At 43.1% G+C, this 27,919-nt stretch overlaps 1 protein-coding gene across 4 annotated transcripts in view; it reads right to left on the bottom strand.

Moving 5' to 3' along the window:
- Nucleotides 1-27,919, bottom strand: part of SLC39A11 (solute carrier family 39 member 11) — a 400,550-nt gene that overhangs the window by 29,642 nt on the left and 342,989 nt on the right. For all 4 annotated transcript variants that reach the window (XM_083148767.1, XM_083148766.1, XM_083148769.1 and 1 more), the window contains exon 7: nt 3,483-3,552. In XM_083148767.1, coding sequence (XP_083004893.1) covers nt 3,483-3,552 — 70 coding nt within the window. The remainder of the gene's footprint in view (nt 1-3,482; nt 3,553-27,919) is intronic.

The raw sequence follows: 27,919 nt of genomic DNA, 5'->3' as shown, positions 1-27,919 counted from the left end.
CTGTACAGCAACACCTGTGTAGTTCAGAGGGATGCATTTCTGTGCATGTGCAAATCCCGACTGCGAGTGGCCTTGGTGATTTACAATGTCACTGGGCCTTTCACAGCGGGGAGGGAGGGGCGGGGGCAGACAAGGGTGGTGGGCCATGGGAACGTTCAGCGTTTCATTGGCGTTCCCGTGGGAATGCAGGCGGCTGATGTCACATGACACCCGGTCTTCTTTCCAGCGCCCGCAAATATAAGTCAGTCTCCACTGACTTATTCTTTTGGTCGGCGACCATGGAACGATTTCTCCTGCTGAAAGCATCATGTGAGGGGATGTGTCTTCGTCACACATCCCCTTGCATAGCTGCGAGGCAAAATGGTGGCAGAGGGGAGCGTATTCGCCAGGGCAGCGCCACAAGGACTCTGTAAACTGCGATCTTCGCTGATTACTGAGTCACCTAGAATCACCCCCACAATGTATATACAAATATCATTAGTTGTGTAGAGTCATCATGAGGCCAGAAACTAAAACGGTCTAGGAACTTCACTAGAACATTATCTTTATATAGTGTCATCATCAATTATCCACCAGTCATCCATATGTGTTCTGCTTAAAGACCCCATCACACAAAAGCTGACATTTCAGTCAACAACCAATGAATTTCCTGGTTGGAATAAAACTCATAACCACAATGCTGTGAGGCAGCTATGATAAGCACCTTGCTTCCCAAAAGGGAATTAGACTGTGTGACATGGTGTACTAAATACTGTACATTTCATCTAGTAAAGGAACCTGGCATAGGTCACGTCACCTCAGTCTGTCACACACTCGGGCTGCTGATCTGCTCTGCAAACCTCCTTTCTGCTGCACTGGACTGGCCTACCCCCATAACTATCCCTACATTTCTGTTCTGTCCCTGCCCTCACCCAAATGTCACTATATTCTGTAATCCCAGCACTATAGCGCCATCCTTAATAATCACAATCACTTGCCATTTTTCCTTTTTAAAAGTTAATTCAATATATTAATTCTATTATATATCTATTATATATTACCCTATTTATAGCACCAGTATTGACTTAAGGAAAGTGTTATAAAAAAGGAACAATTAATTATAATAAACGTGAAGGCATAAGAATTACATTATGCATTATTTATCTTACTGTATTTACTATCAATGTATTAAATTAATATATGTAGTCATAGGGATTATAGCGCACAAGGGTCATTTTAGACAGCGATGTAGTGTCAATCCAGATTACATGCACCTACAGAGCAGCAAGTTGGAACATTCAATCCTCCTCCAGTGGTCGCATGGAATGTTAGGAATGATGTCATCAATCCCCCCCCCTCCCCCCCCCCCCCCCCCCACGTGATCAGTGAGGACTGCAGAGAAAGGTTAGGTTATACAGGTAGGGGCCACACTGCACTGCTTTTCCCGGGGGCCCATAATGCTGACAAGATTGCACTGAATGACACTCCAAAGGAGATTAGCGAGAAGAACATAGGAGATTTTGCAACTCATATATATATATATATAAAAATAATTTTAAAGGAATTAAATCTAGAAACGTATGCTAATTACTAACAGTGCGAAACTGGCATCTTCTGTAGATTTCATTGCTTCAAGCGCTGTTTAAATATCCATAGGATTAAACACTATTTTCATGACAAATTCTCCTTAATACCAAAGTTTTTTGTAAAGTAAATTATTTAGAGGAATGAATGAAAGGCCTTTTTTTCCCATGAGCGAGTGGAATAACTTGTACAGTACATATCTATGATGAAAGTATAATTTGGGATCAGAAAAATTATCATTACACCACCATCTACTTAAAACTGATTCACTAAGTGCCAGTTGTTTTTCCATGATAGAAAGATTCGGTACTTGTTTCCTAGCATGGCCACAATCGCGGGCATCGGGTGTCATTTTTAGTGGTCTGCGACGCGACCGACGCGATGCCCCCGATTTTCCCATTGAAATGCATTGAAAAAAAGTCAATATCGCGTCGGTCGCGTCGTATGCGGCTAAAAAAGGCTTAAATGGTCCAGACGCGATGCCCCCCGATTTCCCAATAGGGAACAATGTTAAATGCCTCAATTTACTCGCGATGCCCCCGATTTCCCATAGGAATCAATGTTAAATGGCTCAATTGACCCAAATCATCATAGGGAACAATGGTAAATGGGCCAGAAAACCGAAAAAACACCCCTGAACAGTGAAATGTCCCCCCAAAAGTAGTTGACGCCACCCCACGATCAACGCGAACCCGAAGCGTGGCGAGCGCAGCGAGCCCGCGAGGGGCGGCGGTACGCGTCCTCCGACCTTTTCATACCCCCACTATCCACGTCGGCGTGGAGTTGAGAATAGAATAGTGTGGCGAGCGCAGCAAGCCCGAAGCGTGGCGAGCGCAGCGAGTCCCGCGAGGGGACGCGGATACCTTCACAGGTAAACGCGTCCCTTCGCGGGCTTCACAGGTATCCGCGTGCGCTCGCCACGCTTCGGGCTCCCCACACTTTCTATTCTCAACTCCACGCCGACGTGGATAGTGGGGGTATGAAAAGGTCGGAGGACGCGTATCGCCGCCGCTCGCCACGCTTCGGGTTCGCGTTGATCGTGGGGTGGCGTAAACTACTTTTGGGGGGACATTTCACTGTTTAGCGGTGTTTTTTGGTTTTCTTTACCAGTGTTCCCTATGATGATTTGGGTCAATTGAGCCATTTAACATTGATTCCTATGGGAAATCGGGGGCATCGCGGGTAAATTGATGCATTTAACATTGTTCCCTATGGGGAAATCGCGGGCATCGCGTCGGTACCATCGCACCCGATTTTTTAGTGCATGCGATGGCCGCGATGCCCCCGATTTTTCCTCACGATCATGATCGTTGTGGCCGTGCTAGGAAACAAGTACCAAAGATTCTTTAATGTAATAAAACTTGCAAATCAAATGAATTCACCGACTTTTGGTGAGAAGCCCATATTCTCACAAATGTATCCTGTGATTCACCACTTTTATTTTTTTCACTACACCACTTTGGTAGAAAAAATACAGGTCAATGGTCATTATCAGGCTGTCCAATTATAGCCCTTTTTTCGGCTGAAAGATTACCCATATTTGAGTGAAAACAGATAGGATCCGTAAAAAATCATGGACCTGCGTATTTCTGCTGCCAAGATAGATTAAAATAAATGCACTTTTATCATGGAATTGGCAATCTATAAGCACCATCGTCGGGGTTGATTGGATAGCCCCGTGTGAGATAATTAGCCAAGCTAATTGGATATTGCCATTAAACTCCAAATCCGTGATGAAAATTATACCAAATCATTGTTTTTTATTGTATATGTGTGGTCCTTCAAATAAGTGTAAATTTTACCTTTTAGTTGGTTGTTACCTATATAACGTGCTAACTGCTTAAGTGTCTGAGTAAATTAGATTTGTTGACATTATGTATGAAGAAACCCCCACCCCCTCCTCCAAAAAGCAGCCTTACCTGGCACTGTCGAATGTCGCAGATGCAGTTTTTCCAATAGCACCAAATCCTACGCCAACCGCTAGCCCCTCTGAAAAAAGAAGAACACCTCTCATTATGCTGCATTCCTAATTTATGTTTCCTAATAATAACTATAATGCCATCAAACTATTTACAGGTAATTGCCACTGGTAGAGGGTAAATCCAAGTTGTTGCAAGGCTTGCTGGGACTTGCTGTTAAACAGCAAAGCCCAATGCTATTTATTTTAATCTACATTTCACACAAAAGCTATCAACCCAGCTCCCATCGCCCAGGGGTGCCGGTGATAACCACGGGCTTAAGCCCTGGCCTGGGGTGGTCTGGAGGGGGGGGAAGGACCCCTTCATTGGGTGGGTCCCCAATCCCCCAGGGACCCGACCAGGACTGACCAGTCACAGCATAAATGCTATGGCCATGGGACCTTATAGAAAAAAAGTGTCCCTCAGCTGTGGTATTAATCTGATGGCTGTTGGAGCTTGATGCTGGTTACAAAAATATGGGGGACCCCTACTTTTTCCCATATATTTATGGAACCGGCACTGATCCAAGAGCCCGGTGCTGTTTTTTTAAATACAGGGGGACCCCAGTCCTTTTGTCCCCTGTATTTCTAAAAACCAGGACCGGTAGAGCTCGGTGCTGGTTATGCTTCTATATTTTCATATTTTTTACACAGAGAAGAATTGCACAGATAGCACTGATCTGTGCGAGGCTTCAGGGGCGTCTGTATTTGGCTGAAGGTAAACTTGGCAGTTAAATACAAATTACTTCAACATCAGAATATAGGAATCCTGGGAACTCGGCAACTTAGTAAATTTGCTTTGTTCTCAGGCTGTAGTTGGCTTTGTTGGCTCAGGCCAATCACGATCATTCCGCTTTGTATCTATTCGTACTGGGGAATGGCCTTGACCACTTCTTAGTAAATTTCCCCATTTATGGAAAAAGTGAGTAAATAGGCTGAGGATGGGGAACACCTAGGTCACCAAAAGCTTCTGGTGAATTTGATAGTGTAAATTAATTTTAGATGCTTTTAAACCATAGGTAGTGAAAGATAAGAACATAAAAGGGTAACACCTCTCTTTATGAAATACGAATTCTGACAAGTCAGTACCTATGTAAATTTGTCATTTGTAAAATTTACAAATTTGTAAGTTCTCAGGCCAAAAATACAGCCAATCGCGGCCGATCCCATTCATAGCCATTTGTAAAGCAGTTTGGCCATAACAGCCAACCTTAGTAACACACACCATGGTTATTTATAAGATGTCCCTCATAGTTTCCAAGCAGAATTCCATTTATCTACAGAGAGACCTACTGCTCGCCAGTTCTACACAGGTGTGCGCTGCTATAAATGCGAGATCTAGTATCTACATCATTCCGTTGGCTCTATGACACTCTGGTAAATCAAGCGATGGCAATCACAGATAACTCCTGTTAAGATTTCAATAATAAACAGAGCTGTTATATTTGACTTGATTTATCTATGTAACGTAAAAGGAAACCCCCAGGAGAAGCAAAGGAATGAGTCACAAGACAGTCCGGAAAGGAAAGGTTACACTGACCTTTCCCATGCAATTATCACACACACATTAAAATATTTAATTAGTAGGAAGCAGGGGCGGTGGAGTAATTAGCTCAGAGCTCGTCTGTCTCCTTGTTTCAGACCTTGGGTTCGTCACGGTGCCAGTGGAAAGTAGAAACACTCCACACACAAACAAACACAAGAACATATCTATCTATTATATATATAAGTTCCACAGGTAAGGCGGCACTCACAACAACAGAAGTAGTCGACAGTCTTTATGTCATCATCAACGTTTCGATATTTTTATTTCTTATCTCTTCTTCAGGATATATATTTTTTTATTAACAGTTTCTTATATAGCGCACACATATTCCGCAGCGCTTTACAGAGAATATTTGAACATTCACATCAGTCCCGGCCCCAGTGGAGCTTACAATCTATATTCCATACCACATGTACATGCACACACGTCATTCTAGGGTTAATTTGTTGGGAGCCAATTAGCCTTCCAATATATCTGTGGAGTGTGGAAGGAAACCAGAGGAAACCCACGCAAGTATGGTGAGAATATAAAAACTGTTCACAGTTAGGGCCATAATATATAATACAGTACCATGGCCCTAAAGCTGGGTACACATATGTACAATCGTCGGGCCGTTCTTCCGATCTGCGGACGAACGGCCGTTCGATTGTATATATGTGTACGCTGTCCCGATCCCTTCGTTGCGATCGATAAACGGCCAAAAACGCTCTTGGCCGTCCACGGTCGGTCGGTCGCAGGTTCTTTGCTGCTTAATATTCTTCCGACAGGACGGCTCCATATCGAAAGAAAAGTGACATGTGTACGCACGTTCGATCGATATGCAGCCCGTTCCTGCGATCATTCCTCCCAAAAGCAGCACGCCCATGTGGGTGTTGACTAGCTGCGTCATCCCTCCATCAGCGCAGCATGTAAACAACAGGAAGTCTTCTCCCCCGTACTTTCCGCGCCATGCTGTTAAAGAATATTCGTTGTGTGTGCATTCCTGACAGATATAGTTATAGAAGATAGATAGATAGATAGATAGATAGATAGATAGATAGATAGATATGTGATGTTCATTGTTCATTGTTCTGCATAAACACTTAACATTTATTAAGAAATACTGACAAAAAATACTGTGAACACTTTGTTTATTTGGGTGGTCGGACCTGAACAGAGTATCACATACAGGTGCTTGCGTGAAGGTGTAGCAGGAACGCCCACCCACCCAAAAAACATAAAAACACATTTGAAGATGGTGGTGTATGTAGTGGAAAGCGGTCCCACGGCAGCAACGCATCACATGGGAACATCCCGGCCTGCTCACGTGATGCATTGCTGCCGTGGGACTGCTTGCCATGACATAAGTGCCACGTGTGAAGGTGTAGCAGGAACGCCCACCCACCCAAAAAACATAAAAACACATTTGAACATGGTATTGTTTCAATATTTACTTTCATGTATTGCTCCTGGAGACTGTACAAAAGTACCAGGAGAAATTGGCATAGAAATAGGTGTGGTGGAGCAACTACTTGCTAGTACATAAACACCAGTACTGGGTACAGTCTGCACTCCCGGTGTCGTGGCATTGTGCCCTCCAGGAATGCCTGGCACCTGAGTACTACCACTCACTTGCCGTGATTCGGCCTCCACCTCCCCCTCCTTGCTGCAAGAAGACGCAGAGGACAACTTGTGCGGAACTGTGAGTATACAAATTTTATTGGCAAAATATTGATTAGTACACACCAAAAAACAATATATTTACAATGACAAAAACGTATATTTTCAAGCAATCATGTCATTCTGCCACTCCACAGCCCCAACACCATTGAAATAATTCAAGTACTCGTCTCTTGACAACTTTGCTTGCGTTGATGCATTTCTGGTGTTTAAATTATTTGCCAAAGCTGTCAGACCAATAGGCTCGTCAACAACTTGGCTGTCGTCCACTGTAGCCCCCAGTTGTTGTGTGTGCACCGCTTTTCTGCGCATGTAGTTGTGCAGCACACAACAGGCCAGCACCACTTTGTCAATCTTATCTAGGCGCAGATTGATGGCACTGTGAAAAATTCTGAATTTATTACTCAGAATCCCAAACGCATTTTCAACCACTCGCCTGGCACGTGACAGGCGATAGTTAAAAATGCGCCGTTCCCTGTTCAGTGCCCTTTGTGGGTAGGGTTTAAGGACATTAGGGTGCAATGCAAAGGCCTCATCCGCCACAAAAACAAAGTTCAAACCGTGCTCATTTTCAGTCCGCTCTGGCAGATTCAGTTCATTTTTTTTCAGTTTGTCATGGAAAAATGTATTCTCCAGGGCTCCTCCATCTGAAACTCTACCATTTTTCCCAATGTCCACAAATACAAACTCGTATCGAGCATTAGCGATGGCCATTAGAACAATGCTGAAGAACCCCTTATAGTTATAATAAAAAGAGCCACTCTTTGCAGGGGGCATGATTCTGACGTGTTTGCCATCGATAGCTCCACCACAATTAGGGAAATTCCAAAGATCACGGAAATCACGTGCAATATTTTGCCACTCCTCCTTGGTCGATGGAAACTGCAATATAAAAGTATATGCGTATTAATAATCTGTTGGGTTGATTTTAGACCCATCAGCCCTCCCCCATTGCAGCCTCAAAGCTATTACCCGCCTTATCAAAATGACCCCCCACCCACTGGTGTAAAAGATTAAATTAACAGGCATTGTAAAGATATACATATAGGGTACAGGTATGTGCACAGCTATACATATGGGGGACATGTATGTAATTTCCATATTTACCTTCATGTATTTGTCCTGTAGAACTTGGACGATGGCATCACAGGTGTCTGGTATTATCAACCCCAGCGCTTGAGATGATATTGCGGTGGTGAATCTCAGGTCGGCAAGGGTCCTGCCTGTTGCCAGGTAACGCAGCGTTGCCACCAGTCTCTGCTCTGCAGAAATAGGCCTCCTGAAATAGGTGTCCTCTCTCTCTATTAAAGGGGTAACCAGTGTCAGCAGCTCCATGAAGGTAGCGTCATCCATACGGAGATAATTCCTGAAATCATCAGGATTGTTCTCCCGTATCTCCTGTAGCAATGGCATGTGGGAGAAGGTGTCTCTCCTCAGAAGCCAGTCTCTGGTCCAGCAGTTCCGATTCTTGGTCCTTTTTCTTTTTTTAATAGCCTGCAATCTAATGGCCATAGCAGCCAAAATGCACGCACGAGCCTTCCTTCTCCTCAAGCTCATAATTAAAAAGGCCCAAATGCACCGATAGACGAACGAACGTACGTATATCCTGTACAGCTAGCAATGGATCTGAATAGTCACGGCTCTATTCACTGTACTACACGAACGATTCTTTGTTCCGTGATCACGCCTCGTTTTGGTATGCTCTTTTAAATCCAGCCCATTATGATAATGTTGTGTACATTTTTATCGTGCGAATAGCCAGAACGGGAGAGTGTGTACGGTGGTACAATCTTTTTCTTGCGATTGTTTGGACGGGTGTACATCGGACGTCGCAAGTAAAATTGTACATATGTGTACGCGCAGATCGGTCGTATGTTTCGGACGGCCGAACGTGTATTCGGTCGATCGAACGGTCGCAAGAAAAATGAAATTGTACATATGTGTACCCAGCTTAACTGTGCAGAGTTTTTATATTCTCCCCATCCTTGCGTGGGTTTCCCCTGGGTACACACACACACACACACACACACACACACACACACACACTTGTGAGCCTGCTCAAAGCAAATGCTTTGAAAGCTAGTAAGGCAGCTATATAGGAAAGTTCACACTTGAGTAATAACTATTGTTTGCAAGTAATTTTTTGTGAAAAGAGTCAAGGGATGACCAAAGCAGAACAAAGGGGTTTTGGGGCACATTTTATACAAATTAGTGAATGATAACAGATAAATTGTTTATCTATTATCATTCACTAACTTGTATAAAATGTGCCCCAAAACCCCTTCGTTCTTCCTTGGTCATCTCTTGACTCTTTACTCAGTTCTAACGCTGAACTATTTTGGGAGCACCGCCAAGCAGGTACCCTGGGTGAATGTCAATAACAGTTTTATATTGGTTCTATGATTATCCTCTGTAAATATTATCTATGCTTTTCAATGCTATATACAGGTTGAGTATCCCTTATCCAAATATCCGTTATACAAATTATTCCGAAAACCAGAGTCTACAAAATGTACTTTTATTTTTTTGCTAAAAACCTACTGGCTACATCTGTAACTGGCACTATTGGGGGAAATCTGTGCAAGGACTTTCTTGGCATTCAAATTCAGTGTCTGAGATTGCACACAAACTTGGGGCCTTATTCTAGTTCACTCTTTCTGACAAATTCCTTCTTAGATGGACAAAACCATGAGCACTGCAGGGGGGGCAGATGTAACTTGTGCAGAGAGAATTAGATTTGGGTGGGGTTTTACTTCAAAGTGAGATCTATATTGCAGTGTAAAAATAAAGCAGCCAGTATTTACCCTGCACAGAAACAAAATAACTCACCCAAATCTTATTCTCTCTGCAGATTTTACATCTGCCCCACCTGCAGTGCACATGGTTTTGTCCATCTAAGAAGGATTTGGTCAGAAAGAGTGAACTAGAATAAGGCCCTTTGTTTCATGCTTTAAAACCTTGTTTCATGCACAAATAAAACACATTTGTGTGTACTTCATGTGTTTGATGTGCTGATACAGCATAAATGCAAGATACCTCATTCAAAGATAAAAATATTCCAAAATACAAAATAATACGTTATCCACAATTCTTCTGGTCCCGAGCATTTTGGATAAGGGACACTCAACCTGTACAAGCAAATTTCTGTAACTTATTATTTAGTTACGTTTGGTGTTGTTTTATGCAGCAGGATACAAAGAAAATATTGCTGCATATAAATTACAAGAATTGTTTACATGAATGTAGGAGCATGAATACATTCCCACTGTTATTATTCAAACAGCCTGGTGAGTGCTGCTACCTTGTGATTGACTCTAAATAGATGTAGTTTCATTTGCTGTCAACAGATGGCAGTGTTTCGGTGACACTCCGGGACCTTAATCTTGACCTGGTTCACCCACAATCACTGAACAGCGTCTTGATTGTGAGTTGAACCAGGTCAAGATTAATACCCCTTTTACACCGCCGAAAAATCCGGGTCAGCGGCGGGTCAGACCCGGATCCTCGGCGGTGTAAATGGGGGGTATCCGTGTCCATTTACACGGGTCCTCTACCCGGATGGGACCCGTGTAAATGGTCCCGCTGCGGGTCCAGGCACCCGCAGCGGGTCCACAGCGTGCAGCGCTGGGGAAGCTGTCCCCAGGTGCTGCGGAAGGAGGGGGGTCCCTGCGGCTACTGAGGGGAGATGGGGTACCTGTCAGCGGCCAGCCTGACACGGCGCTGCCACTGCTGTATCTCCCCCCGGCGGCCGGTCCTTGCGGCGGATGGATAGTCAGTGTCGGCGATCCCTCTGGCGCAGGGGAAATAGTACTATTTCCCCTGCGCCAGAGGGACCGCCGACACTGACTGTCCATCCGGCGCAAGGACTGGCCGCCGGGGGGAGATACAGCAGCGGCAGCGCCGGCAATCATAGTGTCAGGCTGACAGGTACCCTCTCTCCCCTCAGCAGCTGCAGGGACCCCCCTCCTCCTCACAGCACCCGGGGACAGCTTCCCCCCTCTACCCTCACAGCACCCGGGGACAGCTTCCGCCCTCTACCCCCTCCAAGCTATATAGATAGATCTATATATATAGATCTATCTATATATATATAGATATATATAGATATATCTATATAGATATATAGATGAACAGTCGACAAAAGAATTGGAGAAAATTAGAACTAAAATCTCCACCTTCGAAACATCCCATATGCCTACATTAGCAGCAGATAAAGAAGAAGACTGGCTCGCCAAATTGCAGGGTCAAGTAATTCAATATAAACAAGAACTTTTAAAGTTCAAAAAAGAAAAAATGCAAAAAGTCAACATGGACTATGAGCGGCACACCGTCTACCGCTGGCTTGCCGACCCATCATCCAATGAGGGCCGGCGTCAACCCTTTTTCAGGAGAAATAAAAAACCTTTCTCCAGATTTGAGAACGACAGCTCACAGGACTCGGCTAGCAGTAACTCTGAGCAAGACAGGAGACGTGCCCCTGCTGTCCCTTTAGGAGTGGCAACACGGGCCCATATCACCGGCGCAAGCGCCAACTCACGCGGCGCGGCGGGCAAAACGCAAGGCAGAAAAGCCGGGCGCCCCCCGAAAGCGAAGTAAGCCCCATATACAACTTATCATCCCATGAATTAACCCCAGGTGAACACCAGCTCCTGAGTAAAGGGTTATCTTTTGTACCATCTAACCATTTCGACCCTCTACAGTGGAATATTGAGAAAAACTCCCTCTACCGCAAATTAAAACTCAAAGAGTTCTTCCATGCCCGCCCACCAGACCCTAATGTAAAGAAGACCCATTCACCGCTACCAGATAAACTTCAACAATATGCTCCAAGGTCAACATTTGACCCTTTGTCAAACAGTGCAAGCATTAAGACTTTCGTCAGAATGCTTGACCAAGACGTGACCAATGAAGTGAACAAGCCAAAAACACAGCACCTCAATCTTACTCCAATTGAGAGAACGGCCCTTAAAAGTTTGTCCACCAACAAGCAAATCACCATACGTCCGGCGGACAAGGGTGGAGGGATAGTCCTCCAGGACTTACAGGATTATAAAGCAGAGGCAGAATTACAATTAAATGACCTAGAGGTATACATACCTCTGTCTCAGGACCCTTCAGCCACTTGCAAAAAGAAGCTGATCCAGGTATTGCAAAAAGCCATCGCTGTGGATCTTGTTGATGAGGAGTGGATGAAGGCCCTTGTCCCGGTACATCCCGTGGTCCCGTTATTTTACCTAATCCCAAAGATCCACAAAGACCGCAACAAACCCCCTGGTCGTCCGATAGTGGCTGCAAGAAACTCGTTGTTCCAGCCAGTTGCCACTTTCCTGGACTCTATCCTTCAACCGCTTATCAAACAGGAACCCAGTTTCTTGTTGGACACAGGCCACTTTCTCTCTAAATTGGCTCTCGTTCCCAGCATCCCTGTGGACAGTTGGCTAATAGGCATCGATGTCGTGAGCCTATATACTTCCATCCCCCACTCGTTTGGACTAGCAGCTGTCAGGCGTTTCCTTACTGGAAAGCCAAACTTCACTGAGGCACAAATTGATTGTATCATTGATTTGTTTGAATTGATTCTAACCAATAACTTCTTTCTTTATGATGACAGGTTCTTTTTGCAAACACGGGGCTGCGCGATGGGATCATCCGCAGCTCCGTGTTATGCCAACATAGTTATGTTTGCCATAGAGGATGAACTCTTCTATGGAAACGATGTTATGGTGTCCAACACAGTGATGATGGGTCGCTATATAGACGACCTCATCTTGGTCTGGAGGGGTCAGAAACCTAAATTTGAAGAACTGCTAGAACAGTATCATAGTCGGGCTGGACACATAAGATTCACCTATACTATGAGTCAATTGGAGTTAAATTTCTTGGATGTAAAAATCAGCATCGCCGGGGGTCAATTCACCACCTCGGTGTACAGTAAACCTACGGATCGTAATCAATTGCTGTTGGCCAGCAGCTGTCATCCAAAATCTTTAATACGCGGGTTACCATTTTCCCAAATGGTCCGCATTTGTCGCATTAACAGCGATAGAAACACTGCCATCCTTCAAATAGAGGCTCTCATTAATAAATTGCGAAGTCGAGGGTATTCCCATAAATCACTGTTAGAGGCAAAAGAAAAGGCCTTAAAATTAGAAAGGGATAATCTTCTTAGCCCCAAAACCAACTCCCAGGGTCCCACAGAGGCCATCATCCCATGGGTTTGTAAATATAATACAGAGGCCAGTCAAATTCAAAAAATGGGGAGTAGGCGGCGCTAAAGGACACTGAAGGCACACAATTTTAAAAAAGGTACAAATTTATTTTGCAATAAACAGAATAACAATTTATTTAAAAAACTGGAAACACCGGCCGGTGGTTTGTAGAATTGAGAAAACCTATTGGTGCATAAGTAACGATTTTTAAAACATCACTAGATGAGTATCCCCTCTAGACGGCAGCAAGGACACAACAATATTCCCAGCGCTCTGCTATTTATTCAAATTCAAAAAATAGCCAAAAAACATTGGCCTACTATTGCCACTGATCCTAATTTGGGCCTTGGCAATACCAGACTCATGCCCTGTTTCTCAAAAGGAAAAAACTTACGCTCCTGGCTAGTCAAGACTGACATTGCCAAATTGAAATGTCCTAAAGTCAGCAAATCGTTTTTACAAAATGACAGATGTGGCAATTTCCGATGCGGTTGCGTACCATGCCAATTCTTATTGGCAGGAGACTCCTTCAACCACCATCATTCAGGGTATAAATTTAAAATTAGACATCGTTTTAATTGCACCTCTACCTTTGTTATATATCAAATCATCTGTCCTTGTGGACTTATATACATCGGTAAAACCGAATGCAGATTTAAGGATCGCATGACGGCGCATAGATCCGCCATACGTCCAGCCATTGAAAAAGGATCCAGTGAGCAACCGGTGGCTCGCCACTTTGCCACCTACCAACATCCCCTTAATACCCTACGATATAGGATGATAGACACAGTCCCTCCATCTATTAGAGGAGGGGACAGGGGTCTTAAATTATTACAACTTGAAAGTAGGTGGATTGCAAGATTGGATGTAGTTGCCCCCAAAGGGCTAAACGAGGGAAATTCTTATGGATGTTTTCATTAAGATTCCCTCTACATATATGTATATCACCTTTGATATTCTCCATGTTTATTAGCTGCATTTTTCTGTAATTTTTATGTACATTTTTGTGGAAGCTTTATGTATATTATGTATGCGTATTGTCCATAATCATGCATAGTTTAGATCATATTTAATATCATGTCAGCATAAAGTCCAGGCGCCTAATGCATGTTATTCTTGTTTATTATGTATTTTTTTCATTTTTATTCACGGCATGTTTATTGTTGATGTCCCAACAGCGTCTTGGTTGTCTAGACAACCAATTCCATTGGTAGCGTGAGCCCCGACGTCCGGCGGAGTGACATCATCCATACTGGCCACGGCAGAACGGAACACGGACCCTCCCCGCCGGCGTGCGGCTCCACGCGCCACATCAACTGGGTTGTAAGTATAAATTAAGGTATGCACTGTCACTTTCCCTGTACTTGACTTGAAAACAGTTTATTAAAGAACTGAAACGTTGTCCTAAACCTTCGCCTCCCAGAGCGTACGTTCATAGCTGAGTGCCGCACCCCGGACACACTGTATTTGCAGCGGACTCCCCGCTTCAGTGAGGGCACCAGCGACAGCTATTTTCTTATTTTGGAGTGCCAGACCACGCATTTTCTATCTATATAGATATATATATCTATATATATCTATATATATATATATATATATATATATATATATATATAGATATATATATATCTATCTATCTATATATCTCTATATATATATATATATATATATATATATATATATAGAGATATATATCTATATATCTATATATATATAGATAGATATCTATCTATCTATCTATATCAACAAGGAAAGGCAGGGCTGACCCAGGTTCAGTGTAAATGGTGCAGACCCAGGTCGAAGTGCTGTGTAAATGCAGTATAAAGCAGGGTCAGACCCTGGAAACTCCAGCGTTCAAAGACCAGGGTTTTTGGTGTAAAAGGAGTATAATACCCCTTTTACACCGCCGAAAAATCCGGGTCAGCGGCGGGTCAGACCCGGATCCGCGGCGGTGTAAATGGGGGGTATCCGTTTCCATTTACACGGGTCCTCTACCCAGGTCCTGACCTGGGTAGAACACGGATAGGACCCGTGTAAATGTCGGTGTAAATGGTCCCGCTGCGGGTGCAGGCACCCGCAGCGGGTCCACAGCGTGCAGCGCTGGGGAAGATGTTCCCAGCTGCTGCGGGAGGAGGGGGGTCCCTGCGGCTGCTGAGGAGAGGGGGGTACCTGTCAGCCTGCTGTGCTGGGGGTACGGGGGTGCTAGGGGTGCTGGGGGTACCTGTCCTGCCTGCGGTCGGATCTCAGCGGAGAAGATGATGTGCGCCGCTGCTGTATCACCCCCCCCCCCCCCCGCATCCGGCAGCCGGTCCCTGCGGCGTATGGAGTGTCAGTATCGGCGGTCCCTCCAGCGCATAGGAACTAGTACTAGTTCCCATGCGCCAGAGGGACCCCCGCCACTGACACTCCATACGCCGCACGCCGCAGGGACCGTCTGCCGGGGAGGGGGGGGGTGGTACAGCAACGGCGCACATCATCTTCTCCGCTGAGATCCGACCGCAGACAGGACAGGTACCTTCAGCACCCCTTGCACCCCCCAGTACCCCCAGGTACACCAAGCACAGCAGGCAGGACAGGTACCCTCCGGCACCCCCAGCACCTTAAAAAAAAAAAAAAAACAACACTTTACCTGGGTCAGCCCTGATATATATATATATATATATATATATATATATATATATATATATTATATTTCTATATATTATATATTTCTATATATATATATATATATATATATATATATTTCTATATATATATATATTTTTCTATAAATATATATATAAAATATTATTTAAGGCAGGGCTGACCCAGGTTCAGTGTAAATGGTGCAGACCCAGGTCCGACCCAGGTCAAAGTGCTGTGTAAATGGGGTATAAAGCAGGGTCAGACCCTGGATACTCCAGCATTCAAAGACCAGGGTCCGACCAGGGTTTTTGGTGTAAAAGGGGTATAATTAAGGTCCCAGAGAGGACCGAAACAACAACAATGGATGTATAACAATGCTGAAGTAGTAGATAACGCTTTTATACAACAGAATCGATAAGTGCTCTGACTATTGTCAAAGTATATATATATATATATATATATATATATATATATATATATATATATATATATATATATATATATATATATATATATATATCTCCAAGCATTTAGGAAGCCAGCTACATCTTCATGCAAAAATTGTAAAGTTTTATCTATAATAGAAAAATAGCACAAGTGCAATCAGACAAGCTTTTAAAAATCCGAAGTGGGCAGTATTATGGTGATATAGCCAGTTCACCTCCGGACAAGCATACATGGCGCCGACAGCTGTTTCGGTGCGTGCCCTGCACCTTAGTTATGGGCAAATTCTAGCCATACACACAGGTCTACATATATGAGGTCTACATATATGAGCTACAGCACTCTACCTTACTGAAGTAAGTGTGTTCAGTCTTAGTCTCATGGTTCAGTATATATATATATAGCTTAGCAGGGGGAACCGGCACTCCGCTCTTATTTAGTATATGTACTCCGGTGCCAGCACAATATTGGGCATGTAGAATAGCAGGAGATGCGGCACTCGAATATAAATGAAATAAACACGCTGTACAAAGCGAAAGTTTTGCAACGTTTCAATCGTTTAAGATCCTGACGAAAATCTTAAACGATTGAAACGTTGCAAAACTTTCGCTTTATACAGCGTGTTTATTTCATTTATATTCGAGTGCCGCATCTCCTGCTATTATATATATATATATATATATATATATATATATATATATGAGGTACATTCAGGTGCTGCATACTGACTGTAGTTCTCATTTATCGGCAAAATAAATCCCATGATGCAAGCTGTTTGCATTGTTGTCTATCTGTTCGGACTGTGGGGGGAACCTGGGCAAACACGCTGTTGGGCTGACATCACAGCATGCCAGACCTTAGGCTACTAGAATACAATATACACACAAATGCATAGTCATATACATATGAACAGTTATTCTCTATTTTCATTTCTATTTCACTGACCTCTAAAGAAAAGTTTTTTTCCATTGCTGGACATGGTTAAACTTTACCTCTGTGAATTTTATACTGGACTGCCGTAGAATGTGGGAGAAAGTGATACTTGTTTCAATAGTACTGGAACCAAATAAATAGATCTGTTTGTCTAGTTATATTCTAAAAACCAGAAATACAATATACACCGGGAAGAGGAATGCATGTTTGACCCCCCGTGGTGTTATCTCTTTGTTTAGTATTGATGCAGGAAGAACTTGGCAGTGAGTCTACGATAAGATAATAGAGACAAGTTTCCTCTGTCAGCCTGGACTGTCTATTCTCTCCAGAATACCTGAATATTGGCTGCCAAGATCGCAGGAGCTGCCAGTACAGCTATATTACTCACCGCTTAATTCCACTAGCACAGGAAGAAAAGCAATAGAACACCTGGCCAGCCTTTCATCCACCCAATGCAGTCAATAAATGCTGCCCACTGAGCAATGGAATACCATGGACACCAGCTGATAACAAATGTTCATATAACCATCTTTTAACATTTTGTGGTATTATAGGCAGCTTTGTTTTTCTTGTTACAATGTGTTATCTTACAGTTCAAAGGTTGCTCAAGTCAACTGCCTGAGGGGAGAGTTAATTCGCTTGTCTCAGTATCGGGCCCCCTTCTGACACATCCAATGCTGTCAGAGGAGGGATTGCGTGGGAGGGAAACCTGCAGGCATGAAAAATTAGTCTAGCTGTGTGTGAGAGCGCTGCACAGATAAAGCTGACAGTGAACTGGCTGAATGTATCCTCCATGACAAAAAGGACAAAATACATCTATTTTTTCCTAAGCACCTTTGACGCTTAAGAAATATCTTTATGAATGATGACACTTTAAAACAAAATAAAGCAATCAGCAATCTAATGATCAGTAGCAACGGAAGGCCAATCAACACACACACACACACTGCACTACAGTATGTGTCACCACATGTACAATTTTGTTGGTACTTTTTCATTCATGAAACAAGCAACGATGCTAATACAAGATATTTTTGCATGTGCCCAGATCTGATTAAATCTGATTATTATATATTTCTGCAGATATAATTAGATGATTTATATCATACTTACAGAAGTAACTCTTCTATGTTGAATGCAAGGGCATAAGTATAGCTCCATGCCGCACTATTCCCTGGGCTGTGTGTAGTCTCTGACGGCTGGCCACCCGCCGAAGTAAATGGGACTCACTCACACTAACCGTGATGCATGTGAGCGTGGCTACATCTCTACTTACTTTTTAAGTGTCCTCAGGTGGTGGGGATGAACGGTCTTATCATTAGGCTCACCCTCAACACACAGAAATTCCCATAATTCATGGGTCCATGTTTTTTTTAATTATTTTTTTTGGGAGGGGGGGGGGGGGGGTAGTAGAGCTAAATTACATTATCCAGTCATTTAGCCTCACCCCCTTTCCATGGTCAAGATAGTCATTGGGAATTGTCACACGTTGCCTGTTTCATTATGAAGTAGGCAGGATGTGGGAAAACAGTCTGCTCTACAGGGGCTGTGGGACACTACCCAAAAATCAAGAGCCTCCCACAGCTTAAAGATATATAGATAACAATAACACTATAAGTCCGTGAGTACTGCCCGTCTACTACTTGCTACATTTACCTGGGAGGGCACCTGGCATATTTACCTACTGTATCAAGAGGGCAGAGTGGAAATCGCTATATATACTTGGGATTCCGGCATGTGCATCAATGTCAAAATTGGGTTGCCGCCATTAACCACATACCATCTCCAATATCCCACTCTTTTCCTAGTGAATCAGACAAAATGAGGAGATTATACCTTGTATTTACAGTTGAGGTGGGGGTAAATTACTTAATTTATCCCTACCACTTGCCTGTGGATCTTACTGTGACAGGGGCAGGGCCAGGTTGCCATGTCACTAGATCCTCTACCTGTCACAGCAAGATGCTGCGATTTACAGATCCACGGTGAATGCACAGTGGAACTGAAATCCCAGGCAATTCCACTGTAATGGTAGGGGATAGGGGGGATATGGGAAAGATCAGTTCACAGATTTTAAGATACAAAGTGTATTTGCGCATGTTCAATCAATTATCCACAGTTATATGGGGTTAAAGGAGAGCAAATTTCAGAATTAGTCACTCACGTGGAGGTGCACCCTTAAGAGTGATGCTATGGTTAGAGGTTCAAGAACAAAAGTACTCCTTTTTTGTCAGGGTACTCTTGAAATAAGTCAATATAGAACTATTAAAGAATAAATAAATAAAAATATATAATTCACAAATTATACAATGATATATACAAATACATTGAGGAAAACACAACGGCATTGTAGTGGCACTCTATGGTACACATTTACAGAACTGTTGGGGAACATAGGTCTAAAACATAACTTTTAATAGATTTAATGTAAAACTCTGCAGAATGTTCCAGAAAGACAGCAAAAATTGCTGTAAAGGTGATAGTATACACACAATATAAATAAATATATATATACTGTATATATATATATATATATATATATATATATATATATATATATATATATATATACACACACACATATACAATAAGCAATCAAAACAGTTAAGTAAAAAAAGAGTTTAAAAAAAAACCGTAGGGAGATATATCTGGCAGCCTGTAGATAGTTATAAAAAGAAAAGGTCTCATGTGTATAAATACTGTAGGGCTTTCAAGAAATATCCCTCTTGGTGACACTTTCAATAAGCCTCGACTATTTCCAATACTGGGAGAATCGTTACAAGTGTGCAGTTATAGTAATATGTGGTATCCAAGGAGATATTTTTTCTATATATATTCAGTCTTCCAGATGATTTTATAGTGACAGCCGTCACATATATAAATTTGTCTGACTGTGAATCTTTATGAATGACACTATAAGTGTGCCTTAGTTGCGCTTATTGAATTCACAGTGCATGCACAGGATAACACCCCTTAAGCTTGCAAAGCACAGGATTGGACATTTATTACTTTTATAGGATAGCTGTATATATAGTATCCATAGGAAGAATTAAATATGTAGTGAGAAACGACACATATGTACTGTAATGGTCAAATTGCTATACATTTATTTGTAGTGGGTAAGGAGCACTTGATATGGTACTTATGTATTATCTGGGCTCCCATGTTAAATGCACCCCATTTTTTCATACCCCTACTATCCAACTACGCATGGAGTTGATTTTATATAGTGTGGCGAGCGCAGCGAGCCACCGTGCCCGAAGCGTGGCGAGCGCAGCGAGCCCCGCGAGGGGACACGGTCTCATAAGAAAAACGGGAGCCCAGATATTACATAAGTACCCTTGATATATAACACACTACAGTGTGTTTCCTACTACCAGTATAACAATTGTGCAATTATTTAGTGATTAATTCACTTTTAATCAATTAGACAAGGCTAAGTAAAGGACAAAAATGTAGGAGAAAGTTTATTAAAGTGACGGTGTGATTAAAACACCATAGGGGTGCACTACTGCAGCACTTACAATTCTGTCAAGGGTTAAGTAGCACAGTGATGTGCCAATATTGGAGCATATGTTGTGTCGCAGGGGGGAGATTCGATTAGTATGGGCTGTCGTTGCATTGACACAATTGTAGCCACACCCCTGCTATATAATGCCAAGATTATGGCCATTTTACAGCTGGGGGTGTGGCTAGGATGAAGCGATTCAGCAAGAATTGTGTCATTGGAAGCCTGAAATTTGGGAGTAAAGTGGGTGGCCAGGTCTGGGGGTGTAGGTATGTCAGAAGACTTGCTTAACCATAAGAGGGGGGGGGGGGGGCAGGAGAGTCCCCTGATCCCCGTGAGCCTCCCACCGGATCCAGGGGAGTAGGCAAATATGCTCTGGGGATGTCTTTTCAGTTGTAAGAACACATTGCTATCCTATAGAACAAGTTGCAATATACTTTCCACATTTTAGTGCGTTTTTATTTGGGATACCCTGCAGTGAGGACTGAGATGAGGGCCATACATCAGACCTAATTTCTTCCAACTGACCAACTAAAACGCTGCCCCACACACCTTAACAGCTTTCCCTCACACCAGCCATCTTCACCCTCTTCTGTGATATAACAAGTTGGAGAGGACAGGTTCTACCTACCACTGCATATTTATTTGCCATTTTCACTGTATGGGAGCAAAATGGCTGATTAATGTTTAATCTCACACAATGCAAGGTTATCAACTGGTTGGGTGGTTGGAATGATATCATTCTGATGTATGTCCATCTTAACTGTGGGTAATCTGTAGATCTCAGAAAACATTCAGATAAATTAGTGTCTCAACAATACATAAACAGACTATTTCTATTGACCATAATGCAGAGGATTACAAGATAACAGTCATTGTGCAAGCCCCTTTCTTCTATCTCAATGAGTAGATAGAAATGGTTATTATCAATAAGATCTTTGAGCAGATTACATACTCGTTTCATTAATAATGAAGGGCCAAGTAGTTTTCAGATTTGAATGATATAATTAGCAAAGCCATCAAACTCAGTTAAGATCATTTTTGTAGATGCTGCTGCTTTGATGAGCTTTTCTTGAGGAGGGGGATGGGAGATGGAAGGCGGAATGGGTGGGGGACAGTGCCTGCAAAATATTTACGGAAGAACATACTGAAACCCTGGCCACCAGATCCTTTTAGTAAAAGTACATACTGGATATTGACAAGGAAATAATGTTATACAGTATGTAAAGTCTGTCCATGCATGTTCAACAATGTTTCACTGAAAATCTACATGAAATGAAACATCACTCTCAACCTGGCACATCGGTTAAAAATGGCATAGAAAAAAATTGGCGTTTTGGAAGGAGTGAATGTCCTGGTCAGTTACAAACTCAAATTCAGCAAGGTATATACTGTATATCAACATACTGTACCAGATTTATCAAGCTTCAAAAAAGTGTTTGTAGAAGGATTCCCTCTAATACCCCGTTCTCACTGCAGCCAAATTCCCGGGTGTAACATGTAGACCCGGGAATTTTCTTTTTAACACGGGATTTTTGGCAGTGTGTACGGGTCCCATACCCGGATCTCAGACACGGGTAAAACCCTTCTTTTTACCCGTGTCTGAGATCCGGGTATGCAGACACGGGTTGACCCGTTCACACTGCCGAAAAGCCCGTGTTAAAAGGCAAATTCACGGGTAGAACTTCTTCACCCGGGAATTTGCCTTGCAGTGAGAACGGGGGTCCAGCGCGGCAGTCCCCGGCATTTCAATGCCGGGGAAAAGCCGTGTATTTCTCACTCGCAGTGAGAACACGGTATAAATCGTGTTATCATTTCCATTCCCCCAGCTGTACAATATAAAACCACATAGAGCACGCTGTCTGCAGCAAAATTGGTTAATATACCAATATTACTTGGGAACTTCCAGCCTGATGAATGCTGCATCAATATCAATCACATGACAATACAAAAAAAAAAGATGCAATTATACAACTAGACACTTATTGAAAACATTGAAAGCGGCAATCTTTATTAAACCACATCTGCTCCAAAAGTATGATTGGTAGATCAATTAGCAAGCATGGACTTCAATTAAATCCACATATGTTCTTGCCCATACACGTTAGAATGTTAGTATTTATAATATCTTGCATAACTGTAGGTCTAATATGGATCATTCGATATACAACAACTAGGTCGACAAGCATTAGGTCAACATACATGAATGTCAACATGGCGTTAAGTTGACAGGTTCATTAGGTCAACACATTCATTAGGTCAACAAAGGGAATGTCGACGGTCAAAAGGTTGACATGGGATTATCACCTTTTTTGGCCTGAGTGTCGACACAGTCGACATGGACACTAAAACAAAGTGCACTGCATCCGCTCACCATGCTTCAAGCATGGTGTCTCGCTACGCTGGGCCCACTATTTTGTTCTCCCATCACGCCCTAGAGCAGGCATTCCCAACCACGGTCCTCAAGGCACAGTAACAGTGCAGGTTTTAGTGATATCCAGGCTTCAGCACAGATGGTTTAATCAGAATCACTCAGGTACTAATTAAGTCACCTGTGCTCAAGCCTGGATATCACTAAAACCTGCACTGTTACTGTGCCTTGAGGACCGTGGTTGGGAACGCCTGCCCTAGAGGATGGTAGGGCAAGAAATACCGCCTGTCGGCACATGTCCAGTCAACAAAAAAGTTAAAGAATCGATGTCGCACTTTTGACTGTCGATCCTCCCCCATGTCGACCTGATACTTGCGTTGACCTAATGACCCTGTTGACTAACCTCATGTCGACCTAATGCTTGTAGACCTAGTAACCATATCCCGGTGTAATCTGTGGGCAATGTTGCTTAAATTCCCTTTCCCTAGTTTCCATAGCACTATTAACTAACCATAACCACAGCACAACAAATATGAGAGTCAACATTAGGTTTCCATACTGTGAGTGTCTACATTCAGACCATGTCGACATGAGCGTATACCATGTTACTGGTACCCAGTAAATTGATAAGCTGAGGATATTGATGTACTTTAAACATACTATTTGGTTACATTACATTTAGAGAGCAAATAAAGGTTCTATTCCTACTTTTCTACAACAAAACACTTGATCTTCCTCTATGCCCACTGGCACGGTAAAATATGAACAAGTCAGTTTTTGTGAAAAAAAATCATGAAAAACTATTCAGTATTATTTGTGTCAATGTTTTGGCTGTCAGCATTGCGGTTTGTGTGTGTTTCGTACCTGTCTGTGTTTTGATGTGTCTGTATTTCGTCTGTCGGCAAATAAACTACAGTACATACTGCTAATAGCCTGTTAAAATAACAACAGTGCCATATTATAGGGGGAACGGTGGGTGTGGCCACTATGTGCTCAATGCTATTTTTAGACAATTGGTCTCCTAATGCGAACACTAAAATTGTGCCTCATTGCAATGGGTGCGGCCTTGTAGGAAAGGACAACTTTACACTGACACAATAGCACCCCTTACACCATATTGTGCCCCACACAGTAATGTCGCCACAGTGCCTGCTCATTGTCTGGGTGCCAAAACCCCCACCCGTCCTTCCCGCAACAGTCTACGGTCGGGGTACTTCCAAGGCCAGCCTGCCTCCTTCACTGAGCCGCTATTAAATGTCCTTCCAAAAATGGCCGCTGCTTTATGTAGCATCCTTAACAACTGTCCTGCGAGGTGAGCGCCACAAATATTGTTTGTAGAAACTGCTGTCACTGTGTCCCCTTCTATTTTGAAAGACTCTCCCTGTGTTTGTGCACTTGACATTCTCAGCCTACCCCTCCCTATACAATGTTGCAGATTTAACCAAGCTGGAGACTGAATCCGTTTTATACTGGTGAAAGCTTTACTTAATTCCATGGGAAGAGAATAAGCATTGCATAAGATAAAGCCCCCCATACACGGTCCGTTTATCGGATCCGTTCTGTGCTTAAACAGCACACATCGTATCGGATCGCATCCCTTGTGCATGCACTGCGATCCGATACAATGTTTACCTAGTACAAAAAGTATGTGCAGCACATACTTTTTGTACCGTACTATGTGATGCACGGGAGCGCACATCGCATAGTACAGAACGGAGCCGGTCCACAACGGACCGTGTATGGGCTCCTTAAGGTTTAAAAAGCACAAATGTAATAGAGAACAATGACGTCTCCAGCTTTTGACACAAGGCGAAATGACGAGAAGTGCCACTAATGTCCTCTTTCCTCTCCATGTACCTGCATTTTACATGGAACCAATCTTCTCTTCATAGAATTATTAAAATATGCAAGGGCTTATAACGATATCATTTGCTTCAAATTTATTTTATTAATGTTTTAATTATTATTCTGCATATCATTAAAGAAGATTTCTCCTGGCAAGAGCTGCACCTGCACTACTGTATGCTACAGCCATACGTCAATTAAAAAGAAAGTAACTTTGGGGGCAGCTGCAGATAAGCTCCCAGGAGCAGGCCATCTCCCCTAATGTTCTATTCCTTCACTTACCCAGATCTCCCTACAATGGCCCTTGGTTTCTGCCACCCTGATGGTTATTCAGGTGTTACCACCGCTGATGAAGCTACATTTTGAAACCATGTCCTTGTCCTGCATTCTCTTGTACTCTAATGGGGCCCAAACACCTGCTGTTTATCGTAACGAATCCCCGGTCCCCTGACCATCGCGCTGGGGGATCAGGGATATTAAACATACTCAAAAATCCTGATTCCTGGGTGGTCAGCAGATTCTTCAGGTTTCTTCAGAAACCTGAAGATAGTAGTATCTGGATCTTTATTTAGTGAAAGGAATATTTGTAGAATTTATGAGATCATTTACATTCATCCTTAAATGAATACTTATATTGCCTGTAGAGGTGCATTATGGTCTTGGCTGTTAGAAAGCAGCTGTAACACTCCATGTTGATGTGCAGCTGTTCAGCTGCTGAATAGTTAATCTTTAAGGGGCCTGCCTCTGGGCAGCAGGGGATTGGCTCAGCCTTCCTGACGGTTATAGCTTTTGTTAGCCAGTGGTTACCTGCCTGCTTAGATTGCTGGTGATTTTTCTGCCAGTTTCTACAGCATCCTACCTTTGTACAAGGCTTGATGGTTGTATTTCGGGCCTGTTCTTACCTTGCCTGGCCCTGGGATAGTGTCCCAGTTTTTTTGATACCCACCTAGTAGTGTTCTGTCTCTAAACCAAGGCTTAAAGTGGTCATGGAGAGGTGGTGGAACTCATCTCCCCTGTCCACCCCCCTCACCACACACACTCCATCCAATATGAGGAACCTGTGACAGGGTCAGGGTTTTCAGCACCCCTTGCAAACTACAAAATTTGTGCCCAACCTTCCATACTCTATAAAAGGAACATTGGCCTTACAATAGGTCCTCCAATTCAAATTATGCCACATATTTGCACAACCATATTCACATTACAGCACATGTATTGTCCCTGATTCATATTACACCATAAAGTTGTGCCCCTTATTCATTTTATGACACACAGCAGTGCCCCTTATTCATGTTACACTACACAGTAGTATTCCTTATGCATGTATGCCACACATTAGTGTCGCTTACAAATAATGCCCACAGCAGTATTGCTTATACACATAGGCCCTTATTGTGATTGCTTCATATTCCCTGTGCGACCGATGTTGTGCTCAGCGCATGCACAAATGCATTTCTGCGCACGTGCAGCCTAAGGGTGCGTGCGGCCACAGCAGACAGGGGTGGGCAGGGGGCAGGGGCAGGTAGTCGCGCCCAGTGTTTCATGGGTGTTCCCATGGAGATCACCCTGTGACGTGGGTGGTGGGGGTGGGCAGCTGACATCACTGGATGTCAGCTGCCCGCCTACTTCCTTTCGATTGTGCACGATATGCGTGCACCTTCCACATCATTCGATGGTCAGCGACCATCGAATGATGTTGGTGTTCCCCATATGTTTATGTTAAACATCAATTTGCAGCCCGTGCGAACCTATGCAGTGTGTGAGCATACCAGCATTCGGCATCTGGGGGACTCACCATATTAACCCCCATAATGCCCACAGCAGTAGTACCCCTTACACCAGTGGTGTAAACTCATGGCCCTGCAGCTGTTGTGGAACTATACGTCTCAGCAAGCCCTGCCACAGTTTTAGCAATCCATTATATAAAATCTGTGGCAGGGCATGTTAGTACGTGTAGTTTGGAGGGCCATGAGTTTGACACCACTGCCTTACACAAAATGTTCACAGTAAGTGCCCTTTATACACTTATCTATCTCTGTCCTTCCAGGGCTTCCTCTCTTGCTCACTTCAGTGATAGAGACAACATGACATCATATACACCATGCTAGAAAAAGGAAGCTGCTGGGACAGGCTTTTCCATTATAATTACTGTGCAGGGCTGTGGTGGAGATGGAACGGAGTTCCCCCTACCATTATTCCGTTCCACCCCACTTTAGCCTCCACTCCAACCCTTGCTCTCTCTGTCTTGCCCTCTGCATTGTCAGCATCAACTTTACCACCTCAGCTCTCTCCTTGCTCACCTAGTCCAATGTTATTTCCTTCTTTGTGCATTAAGTCCTGGCAGCATCCCAGTACCGGGTGAACCTATTCACTCAGGAACAGCAGCTGTTAGAGGTAAAGCCCTTTTAGTCTGCGCAGGAGTAGCTTGCTTACTTGACAAGCGTAACATATGCTACTATAAAAATGCTTAGGAAGGTCTTTGGCCTGTAGCAGTTTCAAATCTTGGTGGGAACATGGCTGCCTCTCACCACCAGCATAAGGCTGAAGAGTAGTTATATCATGCATCCAGTGTTCTTTATTAATAATTGATTTAGTTTATTTCATGTCCAACTGAGAAAAAAAAATTCAGTAAAGCTGTGACCTGTTTTACGCACAGTTATGTGTTTATATTATGTATTTGTACTCATTCTGTAAATCAATATTTTAATGGAATAAGATGGTCAAATGGCCATTAAATACTCCTGCTATTAAGAAATTAATACAAGGTTTATCATTTTGCTATTTTTAGAAGAAAAATGAATGTTTGACCTTTTCAAGACATTTTATGCTTACAGTAACTAGGCAACACAGATTTCTATTATGTCACGTGAAGTGATGGATGGAAGAGATTACAATAAAAAGACAAATGGTACACTACCAATAGCAGGGATTAGACAATTGTTAGCATACAAAAACAAAAATCAAAAACTGGTCCTTGCATCTGGCAGCAACTGTGATTAAAGTTGGATATACAAATGTGTCCTTACGCACATTAGTTGCACTATGCAGCCCCTTCTGAACGCACCCGGCTGCGGGAAACTCAGCATCTTGTAGTTCCTTATGGGGTATACACACGGGGCGATTCCAGGCAATTTCTAAATGATCTTACTTTCAGCGGCCCTGTGGGATGAGCCATCATTTTTCAATGGACTTATTTTTGGGGCAATAATGTAAACAAGTAGAACATTTTAAATTCTCCAGAAAATATTTTTACATT

This window comes from Crinia signifera, chromosome 6 (assembly GCF_055691185.1).
Source record: "Crinia signifera chromosome 6, ASM5569118v1, whole genome shotgun sequence".
In the NCBI taxonomy this organism is placed as follows: domain Eukaryota; kingdom Metazoa; phylum Chordata; class Amphibia; order Anura; family Myobatrachidae; genus Crinia; species Crinia signifera.
This window is presented reverse-complemented; position numbering and strand designations above follow the sequence as displayed.